General features: G+C 38.1%; 1 protein-coding gene across 17 annotated transcripts in view; it reads left to right on the top strand.

Moving 5' to 3' along the window:
* The window catches only part of Pard3 (par-3 family cell polarity regulator), a 666,792-nt gene that overhangs the window by 457,387 nt on the left and 196,795 nt on the right, over window positions 1-12,610 (top strand). For 13 of the 17 annotated variants that reach the window (XM_076832338.1, XM_076832348.1, XM_076832341.1 and 10 more), the window contains one exon: window positions 2,962-3,193. In XM_076832338.1, coding sequence (XP_076688453.1) covers window positions 2,962-3,193 — 232 coding nt within the window. Of the gene's footprint in view, window positions 1-2,961; window positions 3,194-8,009; window positions 8,128-12,610 lie in introns of those variants that run through there. The other 4 variants (XM_076832352.1, XM_076832354.1, XM_076832355.1 and 1 more) reach the window with 1 other exon arrangement.

Raw genomic sequence — 12,610 nt, forward strand, 5'->3', positions numbered from 1 at the left:
GCTCGTTTTTTTGTTTATAGTTTCAGACATTGTAGAGGATTGTAAAATCCATTAGATGATATGTATAGTACTAACAATAATAGCATAAAATATACCAGAAACCAATTGGAATTTCACTGCATACAATGGATGTTCCTGGTGTTGCTGTAGTTGGGTTGGGGTAGGCTTGTTAGGCTTGATTATGGGAGAGGGGGCATTTACCTGAAGATAGAGGAATGGTGATACTCAGAAATCTGACAAAACTTTAGTTGGGAAAGGGCAGTGTCCAGATTTTACTAGTCATTTTTTATTTCCATGGGCATTTATTTGCAGCTGCTCTCCGCCTATTAGATCTCATTTCTAGAGCCTGGAGAATGGGAAACAGACATAGATGAGAAGTGCAATAATAAAAAAAAAAAGTGTACAAAGAGCTCTGGGAGTATAAACAAAAGGTGGTTTCTCTGTAGGAGTTATAGAACATTGACTGGCATACATTTAGCTTACTTGAGTATAGTAATGGGCCTCAGTTTTTCAGCTTTATAGTGATTTGGTCAATTATTTTGAATTTGGAGGTCACACCCAAATAGGATTGAAGTAGTGGACAGTAGGCAAATAGAACACAGCCATGTTCGAGGGTACTAGGCAGGATGCTGCAACCCTGCTTAAAGTATATTTGAATTTTCTTGGGGGAACTCTCCTTTGAAAAGACTACACATAATTGGCAAGCCCTTGGGCCAGTTGGCCAAGATTTTCTTTACCTATTCTGTGTATACCAGAAATAATTACTGCCTTAATTCAGTCTCACTTATAAGGATATGGATTTTCACTGTGTCCATCTGAAAGTGGTAACTGCCGTCCTCTGGCAAACTTGCACAATTACTTTTTATATATTAATTGATAGAAAAGTAAAGCAAATTTTCCAATAGCCATCGTGGCCTTTGGAGGAGGGTGACTCATATTAGATACCCCAGTATAAGGGAAGACCAAAGTCATCAATATGGGTTAGATAGCTGGCCCAGAGCCTTGTGCACATTTGATCTAGCTTCCTGAATAAGTTCGTCAATAGAGCCACAAGTCACAGCATTAAATGTCCACACGGGATTGGCAACAGGTTTTTGAAATGCAGTGCTGACTCCTGGAATTCTCTTTTGGGCAGACTGTGTAGTGACTGGATGATAGATCACCCAAATACATGCTGTATGAAGCATGGAATTGAGCAGGCACACACAGAGTTGATCAAAGAAATGCATGAAGGTCTTCCACTGTACAAATGTATGGTGATATCATAGTAGATACAGCAGTCCCAGACTGTGAAGGTGCTGCTGCCAAATGGAAGAGGTTGGTTTAAATGACCTCCAAAGAACCTTCCAGATTTAGACACAGTGATGTTTTTACTCTTTGGCTGTACACAGGGCATGACCTGCTGGGAGAGAAAATATGTTGGCTCATGTTTTTAACCAAATGTGTCAAGCAAAAGAATAGTATACCTTTGTTTTTTATGTTATTCTAAAGTAGCTCACATCTTTTTAAAAAGCAAAACTATACTACTTGGCCATGACTGTGTTATCATCTGATAATCTTAGATTTGTGAGGGTTTAATAGCAGAAAACAAAGATATTGGTTCTATATTAGCTAGTTCGATTCCCTTAATACTTTGTTTTGGTAATTCAAGTGCTCCTTGGCTGGTTGAGAGGCAAGACCAAATTTCACTTGATGAGATATTAAGGTTAGATCCTTGCAAAAGTTTGAGATGAAGTCCTCACTGTCCTATTTGATTCTGCGTTATTTAGAAAGTGAGTTGTGCTTTATTTGTTGATGCTGCAAAGAAATGACCTTGGAATTCAAGATGTAATGGAGATACCATAATTCTTAATGTATTTAGAAAATAATCTTGGGCAGCCAATCTCAGAAAAGATTGCTGAGAATGTGCATCTATGCTTTTCACATATTTCATACTTGTATCGGTTCATTATAATTATACATGTATAATGGTGGTATTCATTCGTACGTATTCATACGTACACACAATATAACAATATGATTTGGGCAACATCATTTCCCAAATCATATTGGTAGAGAAATTCTTAAAGTTCTTTCAGTAGGTAGGAACCTACTTCAGTTATTTGCTACTTTTTTCAAATGTAAAAAGTTTGAACTGCCCTTGTTTCATATGTTTAAAGTATGGTCTAAAGAGAAGAACATTGTTATCACTATGGCTTTTATCTGCAAAATATGAAGAAGTGAGGGATATTGATTTATTGATTTTCATGGCTTCATCCCCTTCTTTTTAGCTGCCCTTATGCAGATAACCATGCAAAATTATTGAGAATTAGAACCTGTAGTACATTTACCAATGATGTTAGCAATAACAATGTAAAGATAGGTTACAGAGGCCTTGAGGATCTGTTGTTGTTATAAACCAAAAAATCCACTCCTTGGTGTCCAGAAATCATAACTGGAACTGTTGGGAAGCCTGAGGAAAGAAATCCTGTGCTGACAATGGTGTGCTTTACCAGATTAATGAAGGACCAGGATGTGTCTACCCTGCCTTAGCTGAGAAGAAAGGAAACACTTGGGGAAGGAAACTTGCTTGTTTTCTTTCTTTTCATCTTGCCACTCTAGTGCAAAGACCCTGAGAGGTCTGTGCTGAGTAAGGAGGGTTGAAGTGCTCCCCTGCTACATGCTGTGTAGCAACCAGGATGTTACTGTGCATACAGAACCATCCACTATCTATCCAGGGAGTGGCGTCTATCTTGCTATTGGTGCATCCTCTATACATAGCAGATGTGTGCATGGGACTAATCCATATATCCTTATAATTCTACTCAACATTAAACAGTGTTGCAATCCAAGTTGAGGGCCGAACCATTTTGCTGTAGAAAATGTGGGAAAGTAAAGTTCTCGAACATTTTGGCCTACTTATTTTTGTGGCTGTGATTCACCATATCCCTTATCTTCACTTTATTTTATTTTTCTGTCCAGTGGAAGAAGACACAGAAGAAAGTTCACGGTCAGGGAGAGAATCGGTTTCCACAGCCAGTGATCAGCCTTCGCACTCTCTGGAGAGACAGATGAATGGGAACCAAGAGAAAGGGGACAAGACTGATAGGAAAAAGGACAAAACTGGAAAAGAGAAGAAAAAAGATAGAGAAAAGGAAAAGGATAAAATGAAAGCCAAGAAGGGGATGCTGAAGGGTTTGGGAGACATGTTCAGGTAAGTCTTCACCACCATCAACCAGAGCATCCTCACATATATAGTCATGGGCCACTTAATAAGGATGCCCTCTGAGAAATGCATCTTAGGGGGTTTCATCATTGTGCAAACATGTTGGAACTTATGTGGTATAGCCTACTGCATGCTCTGCTATGTGGTTTATGCTGCTATATGTGTGGTCCGTGGTCTACCAAAATGTTAGGTGTCCCATGACTGTATATGACTGTGAGGTTTAAGTAAAAAAACACAAGAAGCACAGATTTGAAAACAGTATCTTTGAAGTCAACCAAAATTCTTTTATCATTTCCAGTCTTAGCTACTGCATTTCTGTTTTTTTAAGGATTTTGCTTTAGTTATTTCAGCAGCCTTCAACATTGATATCTTGCCAACCATGTAAATAACCCTGGAGAAGATGGAGGGAGTCCTCTGTGTCTTCACTCTGTACAAGAGGAAGAGGCCCATTGAAACAAAGGGCTATTAAAGCAGTGTTTGTTCTTTTTTGTGTGTGTGGGAACAATGGTTCATTATTTAAATTTAACACAGAGCTCAAGTTAGTGGTAGCATTTAAAGGTTCATTAATAACAAGTCTAATAAAAAAACGTTACAGATAGAGCTTCAATTAAGCCGTGTTGATTAATTTAATACTTATTACTTTAGTCTGTAAAGATTTCATTAAATGTAGTTTCTGCCTGTTTCTTGACAGTTGTTTTTGTGTCCCTAAATTATACTCTAGGATTACTTAGCATATCATTTTTTACAAATCATTGCTATACAATAAAAGTGACAAGTTGTTCAGAAGTTTCACTGGAACTCCCCCATAAATGTTCATCTAAGGTGATTTATAATATACAGGCATTTAATGTTAAATATAAAGATTGCTTGATTGTTCCATAAATTAAAGCCCTAAACATATCAAGATGATGGTTTAAAATTGAAAACATACAGCACAGCCTCTTGACTTTTCAAAAAGTAGATATCCTACATTATGAATCCCTTCTTTTTAACTTGTTTTTAATTGCAAAATGTGAACAAGAGTTTTTATTTTCATGGAATTCTCTGATTTACGATCCTTGGGTTGACCTCAATAACTCAGGGTGTTACAGACATGTCAGATCTGGAAAGTTGAGGAATCAGGACTCAGCTGGAAGGTTACGCAACACAGCAGTTGTGTTCTGTAGATGTATTTAAGTCAAGTGCATGGAAGAAGGAAACGATAGATTCATATTAACACAAAAATCTAGCCTGTTCACAGTATTATCTTTAGTTTAAAATAGGATTCATTTCTCTCTCCAAAGATTGAGAGCAGTAGGATCCTCATCATTTTTCATTAGACTTTTTCTTGTTTCTATACTGCTCCTTCCAAATCCATTTTCAGTCAAATCATCTTTCTTCATTATATTCCATGTCCCAAAATATTTACAGAATGAAATAGCTCTTACTGCCACTTTGTTTCAACTCCTATGTTAGCCAGGGGGCTTTTCTTTCCATATATGCAACCTGACAGCTCAGAAACTAGCACCTACACAATGCACAGACATAAGGCTACTGTCCATTAATTAAAATTTAAGGAATTTGTGCTACTGTCTTCTTTAAATTAGAGAATAATAGGTGGAAGGAAACCTCCTGTAAGAATGCAGCATAGTCGCATTTCCAGGGCTCTCCTGAAGGCATATTGAAAACTAATGGCTTGTTAGTTTTCATTCATCAACCAACATTTATCTGGACTTGTTATGAGGTAATGGGTAAACAAAATTCCAGTCTTTTGGGATTACATTAATTATAAATCATCTTTGTCTGCAATTTGCAACTTCAATGGTAGACTTACAATTTGGGACCAGAAGAGAAGGCTGTGGGCAAAATGTATATTGTTTTAAAGGGACCATGAATACTTCCTGACCCTCTTTTTCTTAAATGGCCAGCAGAACATTATATGATATTTTCTGTAGGTCTAAATCCATAAACTTTACCTATAATCTGTAAAGAAAGCCAGCCTTGTAGTAAAAAAAAAAAAAAAAAAAAAAAAAATTGACCCATTTATTACTTCAAAAACCTGTTTACTCTTGGGATGGGGTTGGGGCTCAGAGGTAGAGTGTTCGCCTAGCATGCATGAGGCATAAAAATAAAATAAAGGTATTGTGTCCACCTACAACTAAAAAAATAAATGTTTAAAAAAATTAAAAAGAAAAAAAACCTAATTACTCTTGAAAATCAAATTATATATTCTGGGTTAGGGGCTGAAATTTATTTTATTTTTTTTCTTTCTTTTTTTTTAATGAGACTGATATTTTTCAAGTATTTAACAATGGCTGGTAAGAAAATCATAAATATCTAAACTTCTCTGGATACCTGGAATCAGTAGTTTGCTAAAGTCAGCCCACATTTATTTATGAGAGCAGTTTTTTATAAATTTTGCAAATCATTGTTAAGCCTAACCTTTATTAAAAATTAAGTAGATCATATAAAAATCAGAAATAATTAATACTCAAAATTCATCACTTCCTAATCACACTGATGATTACTGTCCTGCTCTTCCCAGCACTGTGTCCAGTGACGACATACTGGTAGCTTAAAGTCAGCCATGGAGAAAGGATTTATACCAGGGAAGTCTATGAATTCTAGGAAACAGAGTTTATCTCTCAGGAGAACAGCATGCTGCCACATGGTGGGGAATGGAAGAACTGAGCAGAGTTCCAGTGTCTTGTCTAGAACCCTTGCTTGTGGCTGCATTCTTTCTGATCACAAGCCTCAGCCCTGTAGGACTGAGGTTTGCCAAACTATGCTCCTTGAAAATGAGTGAGCATTATCTATTAAATATAAAAGAAGTTTTTTTCTTTCTTTTTTTGTTGGCTTGCAGTTCTGGCTTCCTAGCATTATTATATGTCATTATTATTTAAGTGTTGTTAGATTTTTTAAAATATTTTTAAGCAGTCTTTCTTACCTACTGGATCTGATTATTTAAGACAACCCCTCTAGTTGATTCTTTTTATGTTTTGTTCTTTTTAAAACAACACAGTCGAAGATAGTAAAATTTTAAAATTAGTTTCTTCCTTTCTCTTTGTTCTTTTCGGGAGAATAGGATGTGATTTTCTTAGCAGTGGTGCTTTGAAATAGCTCAATCAAAAGGTGTATATGCATGAACGTTTCTTTCTATAGTTCATAAGAGGTGCTGCTGTGATGGGCTGGGCAGGGACTAAGCGGTGGTGTGTCTGTGATTGTTGTTTTCCTTCCATGGTTCACATAACAAAAAGAAAAGTGATAGGTGCTTTAGATATTGGGAGTCTAGCTTTCTAGATAAATGTGTCAGCGTATAAGCTTTTTCTCTTTAGTCGGCCTGACAAAGTCGTGTTTTCCTTCAAAACCAGGCTCACTCCTCCACTGTCCATCCTGATTCTCTCATCATGTGCATGTACACACAGATGCATGCATGCACACCTACACACACACACACACACACACTCACCCTGTTTCTACTTCTGCAGCTTATCTGACATTTTTTGTTAAATACAATGAGGACCAAACAGAAAGACGATATTTTAAAAACTTACTAAAGGAAGTTAATGGCCCATTGAGGTGGTATTTTTAGTCATTGGCATATACAGATGGCATGGTTTTCTATTTCACACACTGAATGGTAGTCACAAAAATAACTTAATTATTGATAAATAGCTCTAGGAAAGAATGTTGTGACTCCTATGAATCCTTCTCTGTATAAATTATGGAGTATATGAAGGGCAAAAGCTGCCTTAATGCAAGTTTTAAATCGCTAATTTAAATATATAAGGAATCAAATAACAAATGCGAAGGGGCGCATGTTTGTATTAATTTCTCCTTGTACATATTGCATCTTCTTTGGCACACAAGGAACTCCTATTGCCTTAATTAAACTGGCTTTGTATCTAAGAAACCTGAGTGTGCTTACAAATGGGTAAACATAACTTGTAAATGCAATCAGTCTGCATGTGAACCCTAGAGCAGGGGAAGGTCTGGAATTTTGAGTCTTTATGTATATTTGAGGCTCAGATGTGTGGCTATTCAAATTTCATACTATAAAATATTTCTGGGAATTCTGCTATTTTATGAGGTTGTCTGTGAAGATGTAACTCAATATTTATTTTAGAATGAGGGAGATAGGTATAATGATTTAAATGTACATTTTTAAAGGAAAGCTAGAGCATTTTTAAGCATGTGTTTTGATCTTAGTTTCCATCGCCAAATAGAAATTACCTACATGATAATAAAATCCTACCTTCTCAGATATTAAGACTTTAAAAATTATAAGCTCTTTCTTTTTTTAAAGCTTTGGAGTAAGTGCAATTTGATACTGCTTTGGTATAAAATTGAAACTATTATCATTTGAATGTCAGAGAATTGCATGTACCCTGAAACTGAAGGTTCTTAGAAGTGACCTGTCTATATTATAGGTTTATTTCTTGCTATAGTCTGTATGTAGTAGTTGAGAACTGATTGCTGGGGAAAGCTAAAGCAAGAGTAATGTTGAAATATTACCATTAAAACAGAATCTTCCAGTTACACATTCAAAATAATTCCCCTGGCCCCTGCCACATTGTTTTATTAAGCTCTGTAAGAGGAAATAGATAACTTGGTCTGAAACCTCATTTGGTTGAAATCAGATATACCTCTAGCTTTTCCTTTTAAAGATGTAATCATTTTCAGAATATAAGGAGCATGCTCAGGTATTAAAACTTCACTACTGTTTGGGTGGCACATCTCAGGTTTGAGAGAATAGCAAACACGTATTATTTTTGCTTCCTTACTCGTGCTTACTAACTGTGTCTGTACCGTGTTTCTCGTTTAGCCTTGCCAAACTGAAGCCTGAGAAGAGATGAACAACAAACCAGATTCAAAAATGTCATGAGCAGCACGTGTTACACAGTTGTTTTTTTAAAACAAACAATAAATTTACTTTCAATGAATTTTGTTGACGAATTTTGTTTACGACATCAGCAGTTTTGATGGTTTGGTAATTTCCATATTAATCAATTTGGAACTTTTTTATCATGATTTCAAGCTTGGGGGTTTAAATGACTGCTTCAAAAGGCAGAGACAAGTTTTTTCCTATATATTTTAAGTCCGCCCCTTAAAACCATATCTTAGTGGAAAACCATAGTCCTGGCTGCTGGCGTATTCAGAAATCATCAGCATACACCATTTGGATGTCAGAACCAGTGCTTCCAAGATTATTCAAAGTATCACCACTGGTTTGGTTTCCTGTGTAACATGGTGGCTTGGGAACACAGACAGGCAGAGTATGAACCCGACAGAGGCAATGAATTATGTGGGTTGCAGAGGTCACCCATACAGGTTGAAAGGCAACAGACACAGATCAGTGACCAAATGGTCCAGTCTAAAGGCATCTTTTTTGGCCAAATTTATTCCCTCTATGCATTATAAAAAAATTAGACAAAAAAAACAAGGGGTTGAGAAAATAAATTTCTGTGCTGTGGGATGGCTGAACCAGCAACTTCTCCCAGTGCATAAAAGTAGAGCTACTTTGGCAAATAGTAATCCCAAGGTCTGCTGAGACTGCAAGTCATGAAGTGCACCCTCTTTTATGGATGTTTCTGGAAAGAGTCTGCCTGACCAAGTGTTCCAATTTCACATCCAAAGGCTAGTTACTGTAGGTGGAGCTCAGACTACCCTTACTATGGGAGAACTTCCCTGCCTTGTAAGAAGCCGTAATTCACAATCCCTCCATTATTTGTGGCCCCTTGGGATTTCAAAGACTTTCTAGTTAGCTCTGTTTCCTGAGAATGTTAGCATCCTAATTAAAAGTAAATGTGAAAAAGAAAACCATTTAATAAAGGGTCTTATGGAATTGGGCTGAGTGTGTGTGAGAAGGATTGAACTCTGTTTGGACTAGGCTGTGGTTTGCAGTCCCACCCTCATCCCACTCCATTGCTGGGAAAATCCTCACCTCACCTGTATTCAAAGGAGATACCCATGAATCTGCTCATTTGCCCATGTCAGAAGTATCAGGACCTGGAGTTATTTATGACTTGGATTTAATTTCCATGTAGGTTAATGTGGCCAGTTTCACATTGGTAAAATTGAATGGCATCCTATGCAATCTGCTGCGGATATCAGGAATGCAGCTAAAATAAGCATGTAGAAGTCTATGCCTCTCTAAATGAAACCAAAGGGCAGTGCTTTGTAATGAAGAAAAAACTAAGTAAATTTTGCATAATTTCATTTGTCTTCTTATTTGTTACCTGGACAAAGAATAGCTCTGTTTGATAAATGCCCATCCTGGGAGGTTTCCTTGGACTATGTTTTAAATTTGTAAATCCCAAGGGCTTAATGTATGCATCTTTTGATTTGAATCAAAACAGAGATCACTCCCCCACCACCTTTTTTCTAACACTGGAAAATAAGTGTCAGACTGACCTGATAGCAAAGTTCTGGGATAGCTGATATCATATTTTCAAGTATTCTTCTCTTCCTTGTTAGCACTTTTAAATAGAGACCCCCTGACATCTAGAGCGCAGAAGCTGACTGCAAAGGACGCCAGAGGAGGCACAGAGCATGACGGCTGCGCCTTTCTAAGACCTTTCCTGACGTTCTTTAACGTTTCTTTTCCTCAGACCTGTGGCGTGAATATAGAAGGCAAGTGTCAAGGATGACACTTGCTTTATAGTCTCTGTAAAGCAAACCTTTTCATAAAAGAAATTTCTGACAGTTCCGAGATGCTAAGTCAATATCAATTCCAGATTGTGTAGAAATGGAATCTTTTTTATTTCCCTGCAATTGATGTGAAAATTGAAGGCTAGTGACTATTCAGTTTCTAATAACATAGGGTAAATAAATACCATCACACCGTTGAAAAATGTACTAGAAGACAGGCTTAGCTAGTGACATTCACCACGACATATAATGGAGATACTCTTTCTAAATGTTTTTATTTGTTACCATTAGAGGCCCTCTCTTTTTTACATTACATATGATGAATCAAATACACATTATTCCAAAATATATTTTTAGCAAGCCTCAAATTATTATATAAAGGTAATCATTTTACCCTTTCAGTCTTTTAAAGAATTCCCTGGGGGAGTGACCTCTGACATAATTGAATGTTGGGTGGTTTTCTTCCAACCTATGTTTAATAATAGCCAATTTAGAAGCAAGAGAGTAAAATCTGATTAAATTTCAGATCACAGTGACATAGCCATGTCTACTGTTGACATTTCCTCTTGTATTTTGTTTTGTTTTATTTTTAATCCATGTTCTGAGCTAAAGCCAGGCCCCTGAAAGCCCTGCTGATCCTCTTTCCTTCCCTGTTCCTACCTCAGCAAACCCTTCTTCACTCTCCTGCATCATCAGTGATTGCTCTTTGCTACTGGATCAACCACAGCATCCTACACCCCGCCATTATTTTCCCCATTATAGACACAAAAAAAATTCCCCTTCCAATTATGATCTCATTTTCTTTCCTCCATTTTGCAGCAACCCTCGGGTGCCTTTCTGTTTGCTCTATTTTCTTATTCTCTCTTGAACTCCCTTTAGTGATTCCTCATCCTGTCTCTGCTCCACAAAGCCTGCTCCTGTCCAGGTCTCTGATGGCCTCTGCATGGACAAATCTGGGTCTGTCCTTCTCCCTCCTCTCATCGACAGACATGGTCCTTACATTGATCATTCTTCTTCTCTGGAATACCTCTGCTGGGAATTCCTTTCCTTCCCTGCCCACTCCGTTTGGGTCTTCCTGAATAATTCTGTTTCATGTTCTGCTCAATCTTTAGTTCCTTCCTTCTCTTCATTGCTCAATAGCACAATTTTGGTAGGCTCAGGAAACAGAACCTTTGGGCTCTACATACAGTCTATAGGCAGATGACTCCCAAGTTCTCATCTCCTGCCTGTGCATCTTGAAGCTCTAGATCTCTGAAACTAGTCATCTTCTTGACATTCTCATGAATGTTGACCGGATAGTTGAAACATTATGCACACCCACCTCAGTCCTGGATAGTCCCTGAGTTTTTCTCTTTTATCTTTCCTGCCTCAGATAATAGCAGACTTGCTTATTCAGTTGGTTAACATCAAAACCTTAGAGTAATTCTTGACTGCTATTTTTTCCTTATACCATATGTTTGATCTGTTAATGTACAAAAGCAAAACCCATTTGGTCTGTTTTCAACCACTGTCCTAGGATGTTTTACTCTCCACCCTACTGACATCATGACCGCTAATGACCAACATTATCACCCAACAAGATTAGAAATGACAATGGACAACCCTCTAAATTAACTGGAAGAGGGGAAATGGAGAACCCCTAATACAGCAAGTAGGAATATTTTGGTGCAAGCCCCCAGCCTGTTGTCTTCCCAGTTTGGTCAGTAGCCCTTCAATTGTCTCCCTACTGCCACTGCCCCACTCCCCACCATGCCCCCAGCTGTATTCTTAACACTATAGCCCAAAGTCACAATGTGTCCCTCCTCTCTCCAACCCCCCTCCCCAAAGCCTTCCAAGTCACTCAGACTGAAAGTGAAAACCTTAAGTCTTCTGCTGAGAGCCACAGGATCCCCCTACCACACCCTTTCGAACCCCATTCCCACTACCCTCTAATTTGCTGCCTTTCTCTGGCAACAGTGGCCTCCTCTTCCCTGAATCTGCCCAGTCCACTTGAGCCTTTGCCCTTGCTCATACCTCTACCTGGAGTATTCTTTTCTAAGATATCCATGGGTTCACTGTCATTTTTTAACATCTTTATTCAAGTATCAGCTTATCAGGGGGATCAATCCAGAATTGCAAATTTCACTCCCTGCCACCATTGTGTTCACACTTTGGGGCATTATTTTTCTCATTTACATTTAGTAAGAGATGATATGTCCACTTACCTGGTTTACTACTAAATTGACAACTGCAGCAAGTGGTATCCCTTTTCTTTTTCCCAGCTCTATCCCTCGCAGACTGGTGCATAATCAGTACCCAGTAAATGCAGCAGATGCTGATGGTTTGAACTTATTCATTGGCCTCTCTGGAATCTTAGAAAGTAGCTCTGCTCCTCTGACTGGGCCTCTTGGAAATGCCTGCAAATAACCCCACCTCAGAGTGTCTGTCAACCATGGTTTATGAAAGCCAGTGTAAATGTATCCCAGTCCTTATGGCCCTTAGAGTGCCAGGCCATGAATTCTACATCCTTAGCCTAGAAAAGGGTCATCCTCAGACCAGGAGCATGACAAAACCTGGGAGCCTGGCAAAAAAGCAGAATCAGGGCTGGGGTCGTAGCTCAGTGGTAAAGCACTTGCCTAGCACGTGTGAGGCCCTAGGTTTGATTCTCAGCACTGCATATAAGTAAATCAATAAAATAAAAGTCCATTGACAACCAAAAAAAATTAAAAGTGAAAGAATCACAGGCCCCACCCCCGACTTGCCGATTCAGTGCTAAGTAACATTGTCCTATGAGTG

This window comes from Callospermophilus lateralis, chromosome 13 (assembly GCF_048772815.1).
Source record: "Callospermophilus lateralis isolate mCalLat2 chromosome 13, mCalLat2.hap1, whole genome shotgun sequence".
Taxonomy (NCBI): Eukaryota; Metazoa; Chordata; class Mammalia; order Rodentia; family Sciuridae; genus Callospermophilus; species Callospermophilus lateralis.